This window comes from Necator americanus, chromosome X (genome assembly GCF_031761385.1).
Source record: "Necator americanus strain Aroian chromosome X, whole genome shotgun sequence".
Lineage (NCBI taxonomy): Eukaryota > Metazoa > Nematoda > Chromadorea > Rhabditida > Ancylostomatidae > Necator > Necator americanus.
This window is the reverse complement of record NC_087376.1, coordinates 3,830,923-3,854,328: the sequence shown is the minus strand read 5'-3', so window position 1 is coordinate 3,854,328 and position 23,406 is coordinate 3,830,923. Positions and strand designations below refer to the sequence as shown.

Genomic DNA, 23,406 nt, shown 5'->3' with positions numbered 1-23,406 from the left:
TTAACGTTACCATTTCAGACATCGGTAGATGATCAGCACGCTTCGCTGAGCCGGTTACCATGTATAGAGTCGTTCCTCGTCAGTCACTTGTTCGTAGACGAACGAACGAGGAAAAAAAAAAGACATGAACGACACCAATTATTTTCAGTTGAGTACCATTAGTGTGATGGTATGTATGCCATTTCTCACATCGTTTCGTTGATGATCGTTGATCGACGAGGACGAGGATGAGGATGAGGATGATGGGGCATGTATGTGGATGGGGATCGTAGGAAAAGCATACAGCCAGTCTCGGTCCGTAAATGATGGTGGTGGTGAAGGGGTGGGATGAGGGGGTTGGGCTGACGATATCCAGCCGCTTTGGTGGTGGTGGTGGTGGTGTGCGAGCCTCGTGTATCGTCGTCGTCGTTCACATCAAAACAGCCGGTTCGTACGCCCCCGTCGCTCCTCTTCACATTCTACCACATACAACCATGTACTACGCTACGATTCTACTCTTTACTATAGTGCTACAAAAAGGTCCCTTATATTTCTCCTACTACATTCATTCATTATTTATTCTCTTACTTTAAATAAATCAACATTCAAATTAAAATCCTCCCGCCACCAGTTTGAAAATCCACCCGATCGAAAATTTCCAATAATTCTCCGGAATAAATAAATATCTACATCACTTTATCCAAGACATATATTATTGTATTGAAAAATTATCAAAAATTTTTTAGCGATACCAAAAACACATCAAATCGTTTTCAAACGTTTCACATCGGATACATGCCGTGTAAATCCATGTTTGAATCAAGGAAGATGTATTCCCGGGAAATTAAGTTGTCAATGTTCACAAGGATGGATGGGACGATTCTGTCATAGTAAGTCAAAATTTTAGAAATTTTAGAAATTTCAGATTTTAGAAAGATTAGATTTTAGAAATTTGTTCAACTATAAATACTGTAAACAAATATCATTAAAATAGAAATTATAATAGAAAATTAATAAAATTAATTCAATAGAAATAGTAATTTATTCTAATTGATAATTTTTTTTTTGAGATCATCTCTATGTATTTTTATTTGTTTCTTTATTTTCTTTTTCGCAATGATTCCAAGAAGTCCTTCATCGTTCAGTATTCCTGTATTCTTTTCACAATTAGAACGCATTGTTGTCTCCAAATGTTCCAATGACGGATGAATAGTTCTGGAAGCGAGCAACGTTATCGATGATGATCTAATGATCTAATCCTGAATCTTGATCCATGTAATCTGCCACGGTCATTGATAGTGGCACAAAGCGTCGCCGCATTTTCTCTACACCATCGTGTATCGAGTTCTATTAGCACAAGCGCATCAATCGAGTTTACGCAGTATCGTCATCACGTAATAGCTTAAGATCTTGACTAGTGAACATAGTTCAGTTTTTTTTTCTTCCTCATATTTCTTTCCTGTTTTATTGATCATTTAATCCAGATTAATCGTATTGAGACTATGGAAAAGGATCACAACAAAACAACCAGCAAAAATTAACCAACGACCTGGAACCTGAAAATCTTATCCCTAGAATCAATCGTAGGACATTTTCTTCTCACGCTAAAATGACTTTGACAATTTTTTTCACTCTCAAAAAAGATTACGACTACAAATCCTTTAGAAATTCCACATTTTAAAAAACACTAAAATTTTATTTCTTTTTCCCATTGTTTCCCAACAACATATGAAAATATCCACCATCCATCTAGGATCTTCATCAATAATCTCATTCATAAATTTTCTTTGAATCATTTGAAAACCTCTGTTTAGAAAAAAATCATCATAAAACTATTTACGAGTGGTGCTCATTAAAATAAAATCTTCGCTGATGTCGTAAGTTGTCGTCGTCGTCGTCGTCATCGTCGTCGTTGCTGCGCTTCAATACGCGATTTCGTGGGGTAATGGGGAATTTCGTGAGATTTTCGCCCTGTTGCGGGCTGACTCGGACGAAACCTGTCCGATCCTATGCATGTTTTTCATTCGGCACAAAATTCAAGTCGTAAGCACAATTAATAACTTATAGATTAATGTTAGTACACGTTAAGTTGAAAATAAACGGATACACAGAGAAGAGGCGTCCAGAAATTACCGGATCTCTTCTCGTTAAATTACCCGACAATTTTGTATATTCTCCTTGATACGTTTTTGTTGAACTCTGGATATCGATTTGCTACAATTACTCAAAATTTCAAAAGAACGCAATATCTTTGGATATTATACAGTATGAAATCTGTCCTAAATGTGCAAGAAAAAAAGAATTATTTTGAATTTTTTCGACCAATATTATAGTGGTATTACCATTACTAAAACTATTATTATTATTATTATTATTATTATTATTATTATTATTATTATTATTATTATTATTATTATTATTATTATTATTATTATTATTATTATTATTATTATTATTATTATTATCTACGACTACTCAAAATTTCAAGAACTCAATATCTTTAGATGTTATACAGTATGAAATCTGTCCTACATGTGCAAGAAAAAAAAAGAATTATTTTGAATTTTTCCGACCAACATTATAGTGGTATTACAATTACTATTATTATTTTTATTTTTATTATTATTACTATTATCAACTTTATCCTTTATCCTTAACATTATAGTGTTTTCTTTGTTTTTAGTCGTTTTTTATTTTTGTTTCCCCTTGCAACTTTTTCAATTTTCGGATTCACTATCCTGAATCGCTGACAGCGAACACGTTGCTTTGTGAACTTTTCCACCCGTCAATGTCAATGTGAATCATCGATGAACGTCGTCCACGAGCTTCTTAGCTGCTTTTCACATCTTAAAAGCGTGACTCTCGCGAAATTACGCCCGCTCAAACGATCGTTGCGTATTTTTTTGTGGAACGTATTATTGCCGAGAGACTGCTTTCACGGTGATTGGTTATATGGCCTGTTCTCTTGTGAATGAAAGAAAAAAAAAATTAGAAACCGCACTCGTCAAGTCATTCACACTCACAAATGGTTTTTCTTGTTAAAATTATGGACTTTTTTTAAGATGAAAACACGGAATACTGGTAGATATATGCTTTCACACTTCAATAATATTTCTAGATAATTAATTAATTTTTTAATCCAATTTTTTGATACAATTATGGTTGTAGACGCATGAAAATCTCTTTAGGACCCCTAAAGAAAGTTGTTCTCTTCTGAGTACTAACTAATATCTGCATAATTTTAATTTCCGCATAATTTCATAGTAAAAAAAATTATTATAGCTGGTTTTAAAGTGTTTCTAGGAATACTCTGAAAATAACCTTTAAATATTGCACAATACAGTGTTCTTCTTAATACGCTTCTCTTTTAAATATAAAATATTGATCAAATCTTTTCGTATGGATTTTTTTTTCGTTTTCACTGGAACTGATAGTTTTGTTATTTGAACAACAAGAAGTCTTTACAAACAAATCGAAAAAAGGAGAACGCCACATAATTCTTCTTGTCCTTATTTGTTTGAAAAAAAAATAGAGAACTTCCAGAATAATCTCAAGATTCTCGGATTAATTTTCGCACAAAAGAAAAACGTTCTAATTGGACAAATTCAGCCTCTACGACATCAAATAGGATAAATTCACGTATTTAAATGTTCCGATGAGGTTTTTTCAACGAAATTAAATCTTTTTTCATCAAAACTCAACAGTCAACTCACCTAGAAACGGGATTCTGTCTGGTCGCTTTTTTATTTTCTTTCATTTATTTGAATTTTTTGTTGTTTGATTGCAGAAAGGAATGGATTTTGAATCATGATAGATGATTTTGGGATTAAAAAGAAAGGAATCTAAACTTGAATATAGCAAGCAGTCTATCATGAACTTGAAATACATAGCAGATGATGCCGGTTATCCTACCAGCCTTACGTCTGTTTTTTTCTTCTCTGGACTTTCTTCCAGCGATATCACGGATTTGCGATTATATCACGACAATTTATTTTCAATATATAGCTCAAATCGATAGACGAACATGTATATCAGCAAAAAGAACGTGGATTTTGGTGGATTTTAGTGCTTCTTTGTGATTTTGATCACCATTCATATTTTATTACTAGAAATATTACAATTTATAAAAAGCTGTCTATTTTTAAAATGCATAAAATGGAAAATATGTGTATTGCAAAAATTGACAGTGAATTTTTTAGAAATATACATCTAATTTAAATTAAAATCGAATTGAATAAATCTAAATTTACAACATTGATAGTAAAAATATCGTGATGAATTAATTGATTCTTCAGTGATCGATTATTTCCTTTCCTCTTTTTTTACCTATAGTTAACATCTGAGTGGAGTATACATATGAAAAAAATTTTTGTATGGAAAAATCCGAGTAAAATAACAGGGTTCGAATCAAAATTCGCTCTATATTCTTTGAGAAAAAGGTCGGGTTACATTTAGATACACTGAGTTACATATATAAATGATATCCAGAAAAAATAACATTTTACAACAATGGAATTTTTCAGGAAAATGTCGAAATATATATAAAAGTTGTGAACGTTGGGCATTGGAAGACAAATGTCACACAATTCTAACTCAAACCAACTTTTTCGATGTGAATTGTGCTCTTGCATGTAATCTTTGTACACCTGATCCGAATTACGGTAAGTCTGAAAGTTACTGTCTATGATTTTTGTGTATAAACCGCTATTTTAATATCTCTCATTACTGTACTCTTTAAATCATTATATTTGACGTAAGAATATCCGCGACATCAAAGATCTAAACTCAAAAAAGTAACTACCACAAATCCTGGAAACAAGCAGTCTCCTCTACCAACAACAATTTTGTAATTGAGTTAAAATATGCGTTGTCACAAATCCGAACGACTACGGAATATCCAGAAATCAAGACTCATTCATGTATCGCATTGACAGCCGACGGTCGTACAGAAAAAAAAAGCACATCTGAGAACAGGTTCCCTCATGTCTTTCATTCCAGATGAACCAGATACACCTCTTGCTCCAGCTCTAGAACCTCTACAGTTCATCCTAGGAAAATGGTATTCACAGGTGATTCATTCATCCATGAATCCAATGATTTTCTTGTAATATTATTGCTAAATATAATAATTTTTAGGCTGCAAAAGGTCTACGATACCCGACCGATCTATACGCTAATGAATATGAGGAAATTCTGGATGTTGCTCCATCCACTGTGCCTATGTTTGGACCACCATCACTTAATTTGACGTCAGTTACTCGCTAAATTTTTCTTCTATTTTTTTTTCTCCTAGAACTTAATCCTTCTCTTCAAAATCATTTTTTCAAGATATCGAAAAAAAGCGAGCTCCAGAAAATGGAAACAATAGAGTTTTACCTGAATTGTTAAATTAAATTCTTATATACGATATTATATTATTTATATTATTTGCTTCCATCCATCTTATATTATTTGCTTCCATCCGACTTTTTTCAGCCGTTTGTGATGGAAATCCAAAGCCATTCTACATTTATATCCAGAGAAATGTGTTGATCCCATTAAAATTAAGGAAAATTCTTTCATATAGGGCTACTTTTTTTCTCATAGCTTGCAGCAGGATTTCTTTCGGACCACAGCCTTTGATCGGGACCCGTATGAATCATATAAAAAAAACTTTTGAATCCAGCATATCTCTTGCTAATCCTGAAGCGATAAAACAACACCAGAGAAGCGGTTGTGAGTAACTTTCGTCCCAAAGAACATCATAATTAGGAAAATGTTCAGCATCTACGGTACGATTGCAAGAAGGAGAAGTCTATTCATCAAGAGAGCTTCTAGTTCTTTAAGACCGTTCCATAACTAGGAAAATTATCCGGTCCCGGAGTGATCCTCCAAGTTTTCGGAACAGCCGCTATTAAGTATGACGTGTTCGGCAAAAATTTGCTTCCACAATTCCAACAAGAATGTCGCTCGAGTACCTCGAAATTTGAGATTAACTTGCAAAAAAAAAAGAATGGATCTGATAGGGATCAGCGGATTCTTTTTAGAATCCTCAAGTTTTTCTTTTTTTTCTGAAGTTCCTTTTCGAATTGATTTCTTCTTCACTCTCGAACACAAATAGAATATCCAATAGGAGTAAAACGAACAAAATTAGAAAATAATATCTGAGCTATCAGATCAAGAAAGGGCAAGAAATATCTACATTTATTTATATTTATATATTTATATATTTATATATTACCATTACTTACATTATTTATTTATACACTATTATTTACATACTTATTTATATATTTATTTTTATTTATTTTCAATTACGTTGGTGTTTTAAAAAGCAAACCTAAACTAAGCATAAATTTCGAAAAAAAAATAAGAGGACTAAAATTTGATGGGTTTCATTGATACGGTGCACTCGATCTCATAAGACAAAAAGAAGTTAATTTATTTATTTTATTTTTATTTTTATTTTGTTTTTTTACAAAATCATTTCTACATTTAAAACAAAGTGGCTCAACTAGTAAGGAGATACAAGGCAGCCAATCACTGTAACCATAAGATCAGATATTAAATTTTAAAAAAATATGCAAATCTAGTTCAAAGAATAGTACAACCATTTCTGTCTCTAAACCTCATTTTTATTCCTACTGTCAAATAATTTTTCCTTCAGTAAATTTTCTACATTATAATTCCTTAAGTAGAAAATCTGTGCTATAACTCAAAATTTAAGCAATTCCTACACAGTCAGCATTGAATGCATTCAGCCCGATGACCGCGACGCGCTAACCGCAACGCGTGTTCTTTCTCTCTGATACTCCCCCTTTCGTCTGTCTTGCTCCAGGCAAGTCTGTATCGCGGTCAAACGGCTGAGATGATTCATCGTGGACCGTGAACCCTCCAGTTGAATCTTAAATCACTGAGGAACCGAAGGGATCGTTATTTACTCAATTTTCACATAATGCTTCTCAAATAACTATACCAAACTAGATTTAAAAATCCATTTTATTTATTTGTGTAGGAAGTTTTTTTCCAGAAGCACATCATGGTATGAAGATGACACTCGAGTGATGCACGGATTTATAACACTTCGACCAAATTCATTCCCACCAGAAGTTGCTATTTTAAGCACAAGTAATGAAGGTGAGATTTAGAGGCGAAAAAAACAATTTTTTTTGAAAAAAAAAACACTTCCTATTCAAAATTACACTGTGCTAAATCGTTATTTTTCAGGTTTAAATATGATTGAACTTGGAACGTTAAAACATCATGTACTAACGTTAAATGTATCATACATGCAAGTTCATCCAACAATGGACAGCACAGTTTTGCCGTTAGGGGTTGGTTTATTATTTAGAAATTTTTAGAATTTAGGGGGCTTATTTAGAAAAAAAAATTGCTACATATGATATGATATGCTACAACACCGCCACTAATTTCTATCCTAAAATCCGTAAAGCCAACGGATTTATCCGTCACAAATCGTCGGAATTCTTGGAAAAGGGCAGAATTAGATTTTGAAAACATCATTCGAAACCAAATGAGCAGCTGATTTCAAATATTCTTCAAGAATTTAGTTTTGACAATCGCATAGCTTGTAAACATGCAAAGTTTCCCTGATCCTCGTTAATTACTCTCACACCTCCGCAATCCTCAAATTAGTATATCCCGCTGATACATCTCCGAGGAAAGAAGAAGTGTTCAGAGGATTCCTGAAATATATTTGAAATCAGCAGCTCATTTGCTTTCGAATCGTATTTTCATAAATTAATTTTGCCCGCTCCCAAAAAATCCGACGATTTGCGACGGATTAATCCGTCGGCGACGAGTTTTAGGACAGAAGTTAGTAGCTGTGTAGCACGTCAGAAATAAAAATGTCCAATCGATTGAGCACGCGACGCTGCCGTGACGCGTACCCTTTCTCTGCCTGACTTACATACACTTCCTACTCGCTCCGCTTCTCTCTGCTCTGACCATGCAGCGTTCATCCGGCTGAACATGTTAAGCAGCATCTACTTGTATGAGTACTTAGAAATGATTTTTCTAGTTGAAGAAAAAAGTCCGAGTCTTTTCAAGTTTATTTCCTTTATTAGAAAATCTTAAAGATTAGATCCAATAAGTACGGAATATGAATACGGTGTCTATTTTGCATTATTCTATTTTTCACCAACAAAAAAAAACAACATCGTCCTCAGGCAACCCGTCGATTTCGAAGAGTTGGTCAATTACTGGAAATGACTGTAGCGAAACTTTTTCCTAACAACAAGGTCAGTCAAATATTCTTATTTTTTCACTCGATATTTTCATAACATGAATTTTTTTTTCCAGGTTTCACAATTCAAAAAGATGTTCAAGAAACTATCGGACTATCCAATTTAAATACGGGTCAAATGCATATAGATTTCAGGAATATTTATAGATGTCCTAGACAGAATAGAAAACTTGTCTATGTGCACTGTTTACGGTGTATTCTATGTGCAGAATGAAATCCGTAAATTATTTCTCTTGTGTGCTTTTACAAAAAAAAAAGAGAGTGTAGAAATTACATACAGTTTTAATTTACATATCAATATATTCAAATATTTCCTGGTCTTCGTATATTTTCTCATAAAATTTAATCATGTGAATTGATTTTGAAATAAATCGAAACTATGAGTTCTGTCTACCTCCACGCACCCGACCAAAAAAAGCAATAAAGTATGTTCTCGTTGGGACCAGACATTTTATTATTATAGAGAACATTTCATGAAAGTGGATAATGGAATGGAATTGTGTGGATCCTTCGGATCCATGGGATTCTGTCAGATAATCAGTTTGCAATCAAACTGTTGTACAATAAAATCTAAAGAGGATGTTCAACGCAATATCTGAGGTCCGATGTTGAAACAAATTACAGTACACCCGGAATTTAGCAGCGTACGCCCCGCGTTCAATTGTCCCGCGTGTCTATGTAAGAAATGCGGCTTCCGTTTGAATGCAACCGCAGGAAATCCACCCATATTCACAAAGAAACATGAAAAAATAAGACTAAACTTGTATTTGATCGTTTACGCAATACTGCACCATAAATAAGAAGAGTTTTAAGCGAGCTATCCCTCCTACGCAGCAACATCGGATCGAAGGCGGCACCCAAGGGTGGATTGGAAGATCTTGGTGAAACGATAAAAATCTCGTAATTGAGTCCTTTCTAACTCCATATTTCTACTATACGATTTTTCTTCTTTCAATAATTTTCTTCTTTTATTTCCCATCATTCAATGTTGCAATTTTTCGAAGCCCACGCTACTTTTTTAAGGTCCTCTCTTCCAGAAAAAGCTCCGCTGTAGCTAAGAATGTAAGTGATCTTATCCATATATAATAATTCGCTAAGATATGAATAGTATTCTCTCACGGATACCAGCAGTCATTTCCATTTGACGAAAACAGTTAGTAAAAACTAGTATTGTCAACACCATCCAGAAACTTCGATTCCAAGTCACGAATAACTCCATCATTCCAGTGGTTCAAATATGGTCTTTTCAAGAAGAAAAAAAACTAATCTTTTTACAGTTATGAAGAAAAAGTTTCTCTAAATTTCAAAATTGTCTAACTTGTGGTGCAGTACGGCGTAAACAGTCGTGTAGTGGGACAGCAGGCAAGTGAACGTGAGCAGATCACGGCAACGCAAACAAAGCTTAGCCTCTCCAGGCTTCGAACGAGGGTCCCGCCACGCGAACGTCTACTGTATGAATATCACAAGAAAGGCAGGTGTCGAGCAAGCGCTGCTTGTATGAAGAAGCAACACCGTAGAAAAAGAAAAAAAGAACAAACTTATTGAATAAATTATGGATTACGGAATAAGAATAACTGCCTTCTATGGTAGAATTGGAAATTGGTGATAGTGTTAATAGCATAAGATTTAAAAAGACCCGCCCCTCCGCCGCAAGTTCCTAAAGGACTTTGGCCGTTTTCGCGCCATTTCTTCTCTTGATCTACCCGCCATTTTATTTCTCCGCTTGGAATATAAACGATGTGGAATATAATGAGCTGCGTGTGCAGTGTTTTTTCTCTGCTCCAGGCTTCTGAGAGCTTCAAGCATCCTCAAAAGTACTGCAGTGTATTGATTTCCGCGTAGGATCGACCCGTTCGGTCCTATGGATTCTGCACGTTCTCCACGTTTTTATCTTCAGTTCAAATATCATGAGATGTCCATGTGGCGCCCAATTTGACCTGTGCATTTGTTCTCGTTCTTTGGGATTAATCCATAAGTGTACATTTACGTTCTTATCCACATCATCTCTTCCTGATTTCACCTCCTCGACTATTTTTGTTCCCTTCAAATAAACATTTAATTAGATGTCTTTTTTTCATGCCATGGATCTCCGTTCTGATTTAAAAGCTACCGAATGTGTGGTGATGTCGGTATCAGCATGTATCGACAAGCTCTTGGATCTTCTGGAGCTTATTCCTGCAGTCGTTGATAGCTGTGAAAATAACAATGTAGGTACTATATCGTGTTAAAGTCAGCGTAACACGGGACCAATGAAAAAAAACTAAACTAACTAAACTGTTTGGTTCTCTTTGGGCAAATGGAGAATTCGAGATATAGATCCCCTCAAGCCAAATTTAATTCTTCAATTGCGCTCAATTCCCCTCAAATCGCCCCGAAAAATAACGTGGGGAACGGTATTCGTCGCTACGAGGTACGTAAGAACGCATCACTCTTGAACACGATCCAGTACCCTCAACATCCTATTCATTGATTATATTTGAATGTGTTAAGACCTCACTGATCTTCGAACTCTCGCACATGGATGCGGCACGTGCGCAATAGCGGCGCTTTCGTTCTCGTATCTCGTATGAAAGAAAACCGTTTCCCACGCCATTTTTCAGGATGATTAGGGGGAATTGAGTGCGGCTACGCCCATACACGTAATATACATCATATTCTATTATTCTGCTCTATACTATTATATTGCTCTATATTATTATTCTGCTCTATATTCGCCCACAGAGACATCAAAATCGTCAGTTCGTGATAAGCTGCTTTTAACAACTTCAAATCCCATCTTTTTTTATGATGCGAAGTTGTGGTGAGCGCCAAATGTTTTCGATCGGATGACTGTGATCCGTCTGCCGAACTCTTTTCCTCTTTGTAGTCCACACTAGCTCTTTTCTTTGTCCCTCTTCCACGGAAGACGTGCCGCTGTCAACTGGTTGAACACATTTTGTGCTTACTGTAAAAAGATTGAACAATTGGAGCATAATCTTATTATCGATTACAGATTCCAAATGATGATGTGAAGCAAATCGAAAGTACGTTCATGGAAATCCTCCAACTGTTGGGAGAACTAAGCAGAAGGGTAGGTTTTTTTTTTCATTTTCTTTCATTATTTTGACAATAGTTCCATTCTTCCAGTGTCGAAGCATAGAATCCGTGATCTTCTTTTTGAAAAAAGTTGCCTTCACTAGTAGTAAGTGAGTTTTTTTTTCTATACACGCAATATTTTATTTATGCCGCTGAATGAAAAATCGGTTACTACATAATGGCAGTACTATATGATTTATATACTCAACGTCTTCGGGAAGAATTCCGCCTAATTTTTGTCCATCTGGGTCATCTTTCTTCTCGTAACGTGATTTTTGTACTTTCAAAGCAATACAATTATTGTGGTTACTGTTTCTCTAGTAATTAGTAGTAGTTAGTAGTCAGTAATTCAAAGCCTTACTTATCATGTTTATTTGAAAAGCCGCTCACTAGTATAGCACTCGTTTCGTATTTCAATTCTACTTTTTCAAATCTAAAACATTTCGAAACATTCAGAGTCTCCCATTGTGGATTTTCCATCCTGGTTCATTCAAAAACCATTCGTGGCTGGCTGGCTTATTGGCGCTTCTTGAAGTTTGCTTGATTAAAGTAGATCAAATACAACTTCTAGTAAACCCTATCGAACCGCTATTTGACAATTAAGGTGGACGGACTGGGATGGGTTCTTTAATTATGTAGCTTCCCCAATTAACGCTACCTGTCGATAACTCTTCAACGCTATTTTAAGGATTTACATTTATTCAGGATCCCGAACCAGCTAGAACTTACCAATAGACTTCCTTCTCCAGCAAAGGTAAGAGGTTTTAGATCTACTTTTATTATTTTTGTAGATTTTAAATCTGTTCTCCAGAATCTTGTGTGTGTTTCTCAACATATCTGTTTCTAATATGCGTTTATTGTTTTATTTTCTTATAGAGAATCCATGATGAATCTTGCGATGACAACGACGTCGAAGGTTGCACAGAGCGTCCAGGAGACTCCTCCATTGAGGTTGTTTTTTTTTTCTTAAGTCATTCGTAGAGAAAAGATGTCAACCTTTGCATTTGAAGAGTTTAGCAAACCTTAACTCACGATCCAAAGAAAACATGTTTTTGTTTTCGGATCGACATTAGCAATAATGTTAATTCCAAGTCCATCTTTTGACTATTGTGTTCTAATTTACTTTTTGTTTATCGTTGCGATTATTCATTCAGTAAGTCGTGGTACACAGAAAAAACATTTCAGTTCATTAAGAAAAATCCATAGGCACCATAAGATTTCTTATTTCAGGGTATTGAAAATGTCAAAGATGATGCACCGGCGACGATAAGTGCTGAGGTTCTATCCTTTGAGGTTTCATCAAAATTCTCAATTAATGCTAAGTTGTATTTTTTACTGTGAATTCAGATTTAACGAATACTGTTCACGTTTATAGATACCACAACGTGGAAGGCGTCGTGCACGTTCAGCTACAAGAATTATCGTACGTTCTTAGCGCACTCATTGTTATTCTTCCATTTTTTTTTTCTTGCTTTGTCGACTTCAGAAACTTTGTCTGGATATAAGAATATATATTTCGTTTCAAAATTTTTTCAAATACAATTTGATGCAGCATAGATATATTCAGAGGAGCCCTTTGAAAGAACAACTGCTGAGGAGTGTAGTAAAAAGAAAAATTCGTAGAATTCTATGACTACTTTCTTGATACGCATTCAACATTTGGGAATGGTTTTGTATAAAACATCTACAAGCAGTGAAAATTAAGGATAACATCCAAAGTCATATAAGATATACTCAAAATATCGCAAAACATACCTACTGAGTGCCATTTGGTTGGAAAAAAATACTCGTCTTTTTCCACTCTTTCATCTTTTCTATTCGTTTCCAGAAGAAAGTGGTTCGTCGTTTTTCCCTTTCGAGAAGTCGCCGTCCACGATCTCAGGACTATGGAGAGCATTTTGACGGTGACGTAACGCTTTCATTGGGGAAGTGAAACACATCATCCCATTGTTTTCATATTTTCTTTCAAACTCTCTTTTTTTTTTCCTTGATTCATTCTGAAGTGTTATTGGAATGTTGTTCTAATGCAAAATCCGGTCGTCAAGTCATTGTGATATGAAATATTTAAAACTGTAAATAAATGTTTTATTTTCTTCTCGTTGGCATAGTCGGATCAAAATGACATGCAACTTGGTGGGGCTAGCGGTTGGCTGTAGTGATGAGTGGTGATGGCAAGGGTCTCTACTCGATCCTTACCGCTCCGTTCCTCCGCACCGGTTCGAGCGCAGCTCCCTACGCAACGGCACCGTGGTTCATGACGTTTTGACCCGACTATATGTACAATACCACTGCTTACAAACAAAACAAAGAAGAGTATTCGTGAAGTATCGCCCTTGAACGTTGTTCTCTATCTCATAACTAAATCATTACGGTGATATTGTTCCTGTAAGAAATCCGATAAATCCAAGAAAGAAAATGTTGTGAAGACTCTATGGAAGAGATACATTTTGTTTCTTAGATTATTTGGATTTTGTTGAGACAAAAAGTATGGCTACGTCAGCTACAGGCTATGCAGGCTTCATAGGCATCACCCCACGAATCTGAAGTGGTACGGATTTCAGGTAGAGTATTCTTATACGGCATAGTAGATTATGGAGAGGGGGTGATTCCGTCCATTTCTTCCTAATTTCCGTAAAAAAAAACGGCCCGGAAGATGTGCCACGTGCACAAGGCTGGCGCGCTCCAGTCGAACTCGTTGTAGAAAATAGTGCGCCAGAACTCCCGAATCCGTATCTATCTTTTTTACTTCAATTAGGAAAGAATAGAATAATAATAAATAAAATAATCACCCTTCTCTTCATAATCTACGATCCCGTATACGAATATTCCACCTGAAATCCATACCACCTCAGATTCGTGGGGTGATGCCTTCAAACCTGAATGAAACATTGGTCTCAGCTTATTCATAAACAAGACAAACGTTCATGGTTAACCCTATACTAGTACGGGACTGTGTACAAGGTAGTTACTTTTTATTCTATTTCTATAAAAAATGATAAAACATAATAGAAATATTCATAATAAATATTGCTCTTCTCTCCAGTAACTTTCACATCACAGATATGATATCACAGTAGAACTACTTTGAAGTAGCACCGTCCGCTACTCCTATGCTTCTGAGGTAGTCTGCTCTTTCCTTCAAAGAATCCCCGTTTTTGCAGCGAGGAAACGCTTCCCATTTTGGACACGAATGGAATAGGCGTATAACCAAAATATTTTCCTAAAAAAAGAAAGAAAAAAGTCAAAGTGAAAGACCAATTTACCAAGTATTTGAGTAAGAACGTTTCTTTTCTTCTCTTTGTCGGCGCATATTGGAGAAAAAATATGTGCCGATAAACTTTTGAGGTTTTCTTGCTTAAGATAAATTCCCCGGGGCTGTTGCTTTATTCGAATTGATCATTGTAATGGAAGCCCCACTTGTTTATGTTCACCCAGTGAAAAAAAAAACTCGTAAATCGTGAAAGAATTGACCATGGGAGATAACCTACGGCCTAGTTGTTAACGTATCTAATGTGAGGAAGAAAAACAATCGAAACACAAACTAGAGATGATAAATTAAGCTTGAACTACAAATTTCGTGCTAGGATCCAACCGCATTCCAGTGTTTTACAATAGCTGGAAGCTTATTCAAGTATAATCATGAAAAAAACGCGAATACTCGCAGAAAATACACAAATCCACTCGAAACTCGATTCATAAGAGAACCTCAATCCGAGGGAAAGTGCCACTTTGAAGGAGACAGCACTACTTTTACTCATGGTTGCTTTTTTACAGTTTGGAACACTTCGAATAATCAAATCTTCGAATATCCTAATATTGATTTTATTGTCGAACATCAAATTTCTTACTTCTAATACCCGGATTTTAAAGACAATGAATCAAATCACTCACGTCCCAATCTGTGGTAAAGCGATGATAGATTCCGGCAGGTAGATACACAAAATCTCCACGTTTCACAGGAATTCGTATCCATTCATCCTGTAGTCATCAGAACAAAGAATAAACAAGGCCCATCAATTAAACTGATGAAAGAAACATACATCTTTGCTGCGAACATCGAAGAATCCAGTACCAGATTTTACGAAACGAATTTCTGGATCACGGTGTAGGTGTTCTTCGAAGAAAATTTTTGCCTAGATAAAATACGTACAGTTAGTTATAAATGCATAAAAATCCATAAGAAAAGTCAACCTTCTCGTCGAAATCTGGCATTGAAGCTCTGCTAATATGTATTTCATCACGATGGTTCATATCATATACAGAGACCAAATTATCGAGATGATCTTCCCATTTAGGATCCATTTCTATCTAAAGATTAAACATATACTGTTTATTCTTTTCCTTTTCAAATTTTACGCACCGAATTTAGTTAGCGTCATGTCGTTAAATTTGGCTCAAAGCCAGTCTAATAAGGTCCCTTAACACATGCTTACGAGGTAATACCTAGTGATAACACGTTCATCTGCAGAGCGAAAAACTCGTGAGGTTACGATATTTTGAAAAGTTAGGTTACTTTTAACTTTCAACAAACACCTATCCATATAAAACATAAATTAAACAGATCATATGAAGAAATTTAGTGATCTTACAGTTGATATTTCCACACTTATGTTCGCCAAATCAACAGTAGTTGCATCTCGATTTGGAACCAGTTGACAATCGTCTCTCTGATCATGTACAGGTCCCATAAAATATGCACGAGACGTCATTTCTGTGAAGTATTTTTTTCTCAATATTATTGTTTACAGTTGAACAAATTCAAACGTTTACTAACAATCAAGCTACCGAATAGTAGTTAAACTTATTATTCAGGATTAATTCAAATTCATTCTCCGTTCTTACTCACTCAAATTCTAACTTATTCATGAAAGAAAACATAGTCTGAAGGTAAATAAACAACAAAAAAAACTAAGCACAATCAATAAAAAGAACCTGCAAGAAGAAAAAAAGAAAGTAGCGTTGATCTATACTGAAGATTACAGTATTAGATTTTACCCGGGCCTACAAGTGACTTCACAGGACCATAAGCTCCAAAAGAAGGAAGCAGAAAAAATCGCTATGTTTGATAAATAGGTGGTAGAGTAGTGCAAAACTAATCTTTGCTCAACTCTACGTGTACATCCTAAAGTGCATACTGTACTTTCTAGTACAGCAGTAGACGCAACTTAAAAACACTTTAGAAACAACATTCCGACACATTGGTGTACTTTGCACATTATTGTAACATACATTTTTATATGTAACAATTTACTATATCGAACAATAAAGAAAGTCTATTTTGACATTGTGAAGGATACCACGTAATTGTACCAAAATAAAATCTACCAGTAAAATCCTCTATACTATTTTTACCACAGCATTAATAATACATAGAGATCAAATCTATATACAGTTTAAGGACATATACACGATTATCGAGAAAATTCACAGGAGGTATGAACAAATACACCCGTTAATAAATCGAATGTTCAAATAACATGACCGGATAGTTCGGTCTAATTTTCTGCAAATACACAAGCGGAACATTCGCGGGTAATACAAAACTAATCTGGGGAAAATCACTGACTTCAATGTTACATGCGCAGCACAGCAGACAAGAAAGAACAGCTACAACCCTAGCGCAAAGATGAAAGAATTAATCTTCTTTTACCTCATTTCAGTTGTTTTAATTTTGCACTATCTCTCATGAGTGGCATTAAATTCCACAACAAACAGCAACTAACAAAAAGTTCTGCATGCGAAAAAAAAAAATAATGAGATGAAGAAAACTGCACTTAAAAACAACAAACCGAAGTAGAATGCTGAAGAACTCTCGTAGAAAAAAAAAGAAAGAAAATAGTAGGCGATAGGCAGTAGCGATGAAACTAATTGCAACATGCTGAAGATAATAATACTTTAGAACAGCAGAGAAGAATTCCACAATGCCAGATCAGTTGTAAATCGGGGCAGAAGCAGTAGAGGCCGAGAGCGACCGCATGAAAGACGGTGAGATGTCAGAAAGTGTCATTCAGTTAGTGCTGCAATACATCATATTTAGTCATTAAGCCTATCGGTAAACAACTCATGTTGTTTTCTCGTTATTTCAGAATCAAAGAGAAAAAAAACGATAAATCTGGACAATACACTAAACTCCTAGGATATAATGACCATGGTAACATTACAACGATTTCTGCACAGCGGTGCTATGGCAAAACAGAAATTCATTGTGGAATAAACCACAAAAAAAAACATTTAAAGTACGTAAATATATAGCAATACATACATCGCGTTTCCGTTTCGTGGTTTTCAACTTTCTGTCGGGAACAGGTTTGCTTGTTGCTACTGGATCTGATTGTGGTGAAGAAGTCCGTGGAGGAGTATTGGAACCGTTGCGTAGACGTGTCCATAGTCCACCTTCTAAGAACTTCTTCAACTGCACATTTCTCTGAAAAGTACATCTATTCGTGAACTCACGACTTTTACAAAGGGCAGTGTAAATGGCAACGATAGATTAGAAGAAAAATATGATAAGAAATCTATGAATAAACAACACTTCCACCTAAGATGTAGTAGTTCCGGAACAAAGTAAATTCTATCCAAATCTACTCAAAACAAAGCAATGTTTCAAAAATAGGACAGAGATACTAAGAAAAAATTAAGCGATGACGCCTCATCTAGAAATGTACAGAATATGTATCCATATTCTACAGAGGAATCAAAAGCTCACGTCAAAAATGACAGCTTGTTTCAGAAAGGAATGCGATAGAAAGTCTGAAGGTGATGGGAATCGAGGTTCACGAGTACGGTATGACGAAGAGGAGACACGTCCTGTGGACGCAAATCCGTGACTCAAGGTTGGTCGATTTCCTGGACAACATCCATGACCAACAGATGCTCGCAATGGTCTGGAAATATCACATTCGAAACGAATAGTCTACCTTAAGTCCATTGGTCACCAAACATTCAAAAGTTAAATAAGGCAAAACTTTTTTCGCTGTAATAAAATAATGAATACTTTCGAAAGAGGAAGCAGATAAATATTTGTTCGTCATTAAGAGAGACGATATGAGTCCAGGGTAACCTGAGAAGTCCGATTAATGCCTCTAAACGAATTCTTATCGAAATCCAAAGACTCCTGATCAGTTTTCGTAGTAGGTGTTACATGTACATGTTACATACTGGCGCCCTTTTGAAGCAAATCAGGTTCCGCCGATACACGTTGTATTTTTTTAGGTAACTAATTGCGTTAAAAAAAAATCGCTGGAAAAAAATCCCTTGGACCACGCGTAAGCAATCTCGTACCTGCCACGGTCGATATTGAATTCTTCGTCCCGATTTTCGCGATAATTTGTGAAATTAAGCGGAGAAGAACTAGCTGCACGAGTAGGACGTCCGACTGTTAAGGTCTGCACAGGTAAAGGAGATATGAGCTGCAAATATCGTATAATTATTTGTAAAATCTCAAATGTTTTACTTCTACACACCTTCATGACTCATTTACTTCATGAAGAACAGTTAAAATCTTCTCAAACAAAGCGAGAGAACTGTTTCAATATAGTAAAAGAAGAAAGAATTGAAAGCGATGAGAATAACAATGATTCCTAACCTGAGAAGAACTATTGCAGTGTGCAGACTCATCAGTTCCACGACTGATACGACGTCGTTTTAATTCGGACGTCTGAAATGTCACAAAACAATAGCGATGAAATAGAACTTCAGGTAAGTACGTAACCAGATAGTGCTACAGCTCCAACAAAACCGCGTCGTTAAGAATGTTTAATTTTCTGGTAATGGTGAATGGATTAAAAAATAAAAAAAATACTAAGTCATCAGAAAATCCCTATAGTGGAGAGCTATCTGCGTGTGTAAACAAAAAGATGCCCCTACGCAATAAGTAAATAAAAGCTCGTATAACGTAGGAAAATACTTTGGAAAATATGAGAAACACTTCATTTCCGGTAATAAATCGAGTAGAGAAATGATGAATTTCCATGCAGTATCTCTCTTTTGAACACAGAATTCGTAGGAAGCTGGTCGCCGCTCACACAAAAACGGTGAACCAAATGAATCATTTGTAACTGATAGAAGTTTTATTATACTAATAACATATAACATATAAAAATAGAATAAAGACAGTTGGGAGAAAAAAGAAAAACTAAAACACAAAATATGTACAAGATTTCATTCTGGAATTATAATATATTATTTATTTACTTATGTTACTGTTGTTGGGGACATGATGACAGAGTCTGACAGTAGACATATAAGGTTGGAAAGTTAAATGAACCCGTCTAATATCGTCTTTAAGCCTCGTAACTGACAAAAGAAGAAGGTAAAATAGAAGCAATATAAATTAACAAAGCTGACGTAAACAGCGAGGAGTTATCTAGGAAAAATAATCTCGTTTTGTATAAAAAGAGAAAAATATTACAAATCTTTAGGCGATTATGAATGTAATTCGTAGCTGCACCCTTTCAACTTACGTAGTGACTAAGCGTTAAGATTCAGCAACAATAAAATATCCTTTAAAATGTGAAAGAAATCTGACGTATCCATTAACTAAGTAATTATTGATACTAACACTTCACACAGTAAGTTAAGATATAACATATTCCTCTTGAGAGAAAAAGAACGACTTTGTTCAATTCTTCAGTAGCACTTGAGATTTCTGCCTGCTTCAACGAAGTATATGTATAATATATAGAACAAATATCAAAACAGTTTAGAAGTAACACAAAAAATCTTGTCGAATAAACTGTCCAGCAGCATACAGCGCGACGACACTATTTGTTAAACCTCTGCGTTTCTTCTATTAAAAAGAACCTTCTAGAAAACTGTAAGAAAATAAAATCAGAATCGAAAACAAAAAAAAATGTTTGGGTGACCACTTAGGAATAATATCAGAGATGTATCAAAACGGATAGAAACGCCAGCTAATCTGAATAATAAACATAAAAATGAAATCTGCTTACATCTCTTTCTAGTCGGAACAATTTAGAACTAAATAGTTTCAAAAAAAGATGCTGAATGACTTCAGGTTAAGCGAAGATATATGCTCATCTTTCTATAATATAATATTAATGTAAATTAGAATCTTCATATACAAATTGTGTGTTTTAGTGTCGAAATGAAAGAAGAAGAAAGAAATCCTTTTCAACAACGAAAGAAAATGATTCAAAAGAAAAGATCCATAGGCTAGTTATAATAAACAAAAATATTCTGGATAGTCCACCGTACATACAAAACCACCAATTCCGTTACCATTAGTCGTTTTCATTGATTTTCACAATCACCCAGGGTGAACGATGAGAACTTGCCAATGATTCTCATCTCATAAGGAATAACCTATCTGAAGTAGCTTAATGAGAAGAATTAGAGGAATTTTGATAACTGTATATTATTTATTTATTTAGTAAGAAAAGAGGAATAAAGGCGCAGAAAGAAACCACAAATCCGACTCTGTCATTTAACAAATCAAGAAAATCTAATCACTTTCATTTATGACCCGTCGCTGGGAAATGTCACATCCTAGATCATTGTTTTTTGAATACAAAAATCAAAAACATTCAATCAATCAGTGAAAAAAATGTTCTGACTTCACAGTTTACAATAACCGTTGATACAAAACGTTAACGTTTATTTCCACCTCGTTTTGAAACACTAAAATACAGGGACCAAATTTAATCTAAGCAATCAAATTTATTTTAGTAACCGACAAAAAATTGATCAATCAGAAGCATAGCAAAGTACTCTAATGATAGTAATAATAATATAATATAATAACATATTCAATTCTCCGCCCTCTTTCTGGAAATGATGTTCTGTAATATGACAGATAAAATGAACTCAATATTGCGTTTGATTTTTTCAAATAACATTATCAAAATTCAACAATAAACCGTGTATAAGACAAGGAGCAATTACTCACGTGCTGGTATGAGAGATCGCCCAACATTTAAACAAGAAACAAAGCACACATGTTTGCACTATGACACATGACAAACTTTCAACAAATACCACAAGCACTATCATTCACATTAAACTGGTTGTTGAGATTGAAACACCTACGATAGTGGTCTGTTTAATGAAATGTATCAGCTAATCTTCGCCTACGTATTAAACTACATCACGCAAAAAAAAGACGAAGAGTTACAAATCTCCAGATCACAAAACTAATTGTACTAAATAATTCCACGATGGAGACCCTCATAGATGATAGATTTCTCCTTCGATTGGATTGAGTAGATCAATGTAATGGTAAAGAGGAACTCTTGCAATGAAAAAAAGGAATTTATGGTACTTTACGTATTTTTAAATGGATGAAGATCCTCTTGGATGATGGATTTCACCTTCGATTGGATCGAGTAGATCAATGTAATGGTAAAGAGGAACTCTTGCAATGGAAAAAAATGTTAATTTATGGTACTTTATGTATTTTTAAATATATCATATTGCTTCTGAATATAGCTTTTAAAGAAAACATCCGTAATAAGCGGATGGTTACAAATTTGCACGAGTTATAACCTGAACTACTAGCACAAAAACAAAATTCATTCAGTCTAATTGATCTTTAAAGGGTTTTTCAAGGGTAAGATGTATTTAGAGGATTCTGTACGAGTTTTTACCACTATCACACTACGGCAAATCCACGTGATATGACATAGTGAATTTACGTTTACGAGCTGGAAGGAACAAGTAGTAGAAACTCGCCAAACCCTCGTCAAACTCCATACAGTTAGTCTTACCTTGTCATGTCACTTATAATTACTTTCAAGAAATTTACAAAAAGTGTTAATCCTTACTTCTGTCTACTTATTAAAATCCCTGAAAATTAACTGAACGCGCAAAAAAAAAAACAATGTTTCCGAAACGAAACAACGCAAGGAAGCGGTCTTCCGAGGTGATGATGTCAGTCACCCTTAGGCTGGAGGTAAAGGCCGAGTTAATAATACCATAAGCTCAATTCGTACCTCTTTTAATGGCTATGTCGGATGCAACAGTCAAAAATCATCCATGATGATTTTTTTTTTTCTGGATTAACGTAAGTTCACTACTCTTCACGTCTGTGTAAACGTTACCGCCGTTAATTCAGGATGAGTCGTGCTCGATGCATATTCAATGCCATAAAACTGCATAAAATAACTTTTCCGTCAAGTACTAATTAGTAAAATACTTAGCTCAATCTGTAGTTTGCAAATCATAATAGAAATTTCCGTTACTTTCTTAACCAATCAAACTTACCATAACATTACCTTCTAGAGGACGATGTCTTTTCTTCTAAAGAAGTCTCATTTCCTACAAGTTCATGGTTGCAGATGATCATAACTGTGTAATTCGTTCGTGTATATAAAAAACGCTTATAACAAGACACTAAGATGAATGATCTTCAAACAAAAAAGGGAAGAAAGGAATTCTAAAAAAGTATATGGTGAAATCAAAGAAACAGGACACTGACGATCATAACAACTTCCAATTCGACAGCTTTATAGTGTTAAACACCCAAAAGTCACTGTTACTCAGACAATAACATAAAAGGATCAAATATGTCGTCTGTATACGAAAAATCACTACGTATGAAAGAAAACGATGCTTAGTTTTGGAATATGGATGAACCTCTAACAGTTTATTATCCGGTATAAAAAGGAGATTTAGTGAAAAGTTGAAATGTTAAAATCAGCTACATGTGAGGTGAAATAACATAGAAATAAACGAATCAACTTGCCTTTTGAAGAGGAGCATCGACTGAAGACGAGCAGCTGGAGTCCACCGTCTCCATATGAGGCCCCTCACGACCTGAGTATTATAGAGTAAAATCCTCTTCGAACGATTCGACGTACTGTTGGTTTACGCAAACGCGATAGTTGGCGAAGTATAACTACACATACGTACAGATAAAAACATACGACATAAACAACAACAAAAATAAAATGAAATAAGAGAGCATAAAAAAACAGCAAACATTTCCCGGTCAGTAACCAATTCTAAAGTGTACAAGGAAAAGACAAGATTTCAACAACATCTATGTGACTATTTGTGCAATAAGTGTGTGTTTTTTTTTCGTTGTAGAAAACAAACAATTTTCACAATGTAGTGTAAACATTAAAATGAAGGTAGTAAGGCAAAATAGG

General features: G+C 35.0%; 3 protein-coding genes across 7 annotated transcripts; 2 read left to right on the top strand and 1 right to left on the bottom strand.

The window, feature by feature from the left end:
• Positions 1-302: 302 nt before the first annotated feature.
• On the top strand, positions 303-8,331 carry RB195_021433 (uncharacterized protein; the record flags this gene model as incomplete). Of its 2 annotated transcripts, none has more annotated exons than XM_064208160.1 (9): positions 303-519; positions 726-869; positions 4,503-4,640; positions 4,978-5,048; positions 5,116-5,228; positions 6,989-7,095; positions 7,186-7,292; positions 8,148-8,219; positions 8,281-8,331. In XM_064208160.1, 9 exons carry the CDS (start codon positions 303-305, stop codon positions 8,329-8,331), a joined length of 1,020 nt encoding a protein of 339 aa, XP_064064040.1. The 2 variants fall into 2 exon arrangements, with proteins under 2 accessions (XP_064064040.1, XP_064064041.1); XM_064208159.1 differs by having other exon boundaries at positions 474-519.
• A 1,974-nt stretch (positions 8,332-10,305) lies between these two features.
• On the top strand, positions 10,306-13,232 carry RB195_021432 (uncharacterized protein; the record flags this gene model as incomplete). Of its 2 annotated transcripts, none has more annotated exons than XM_064208158.1 (8): positions 10,306-10,431; positions 11,217-11,294; positions 11,351-11,409; positions 12,005-12,053; positions 12,176-12,250; positions 12,530-12,577; positions 12,675-12,722; positions 13,128-13,232. In XM_064208158.1, 8 exons carry the CDS (start codon positions 10,306-10,308, stop codon positions 13,230-13,232), a joined length of 588 nt encoding a protein of 195 aa, XP_064064038.1. The 2 variants fall into 2 exon arrangements, with proteins under 2 accessions (XP_064064038.1, XP_064064039.1); XM_064208157.1 differs by having other exon boundaries at positions 12,530-12,592.
• A 425-nt stretch (positions 13,233-13,657) lies between these two features.
• On the bottom strand, positions 13,658-23,054 carry RB195_021431 (uncharacterized protein; the record flags this gene model as incomplete). 3 transcript variants are annotated; one of them, XM_064208154.1, is made up of 11 exons in its annotated part: positions 14,379-14,519; positions 15,191-15,277; positions 15,340-15,432; positions 15,491-15,607; positions 15,889-16,010; positions 17,089-17,177; positions 17,590-17,723; positions 18,006-18,183; positions 18,581-18,708; positions 18,885-18,956; positions 21,207-21,233. In XM_064208154.1, the coding sequence occupies 11 exons, from the start codon at positions 21,231-21,233 to the stop codon at positions 14,379-14,381; spliced, it is 1,188 nt and encodes a 395-aa protein (XP_064064036.1). The 3 variants fall into 3 exon arrangements, with proteins under 3 accessions (XP_064064037.1, XP_064064036.1, XP_064064035.1); XM_064208156.1 differs by lacking the exons at positions 17,590-17,723; positions 18,006-18,183; positions 18,581-18,708; positions 18,885-18,956; positions 21,207-21,233 and adding an exon at positions 13,658-13,682 and having other exon boundaries at positions 14,383-14,519; positions 17,089-17,176; XM_064208155.1 differs by lacking the exons at positions 14,379-14,519; positions 15,191-15,277; positions 15,340-15,432; ... (2 more) ...; positions 17,089-17,177; positions 21,207-21,233 and adding exons at positions 17,311-17,316; positions 23,001-23,054 and having other exon boundaries at positions 17,562-17,723.
• Between the last annotated feature and the right edge of the window lie 352 nt (positions 23,055-23,406).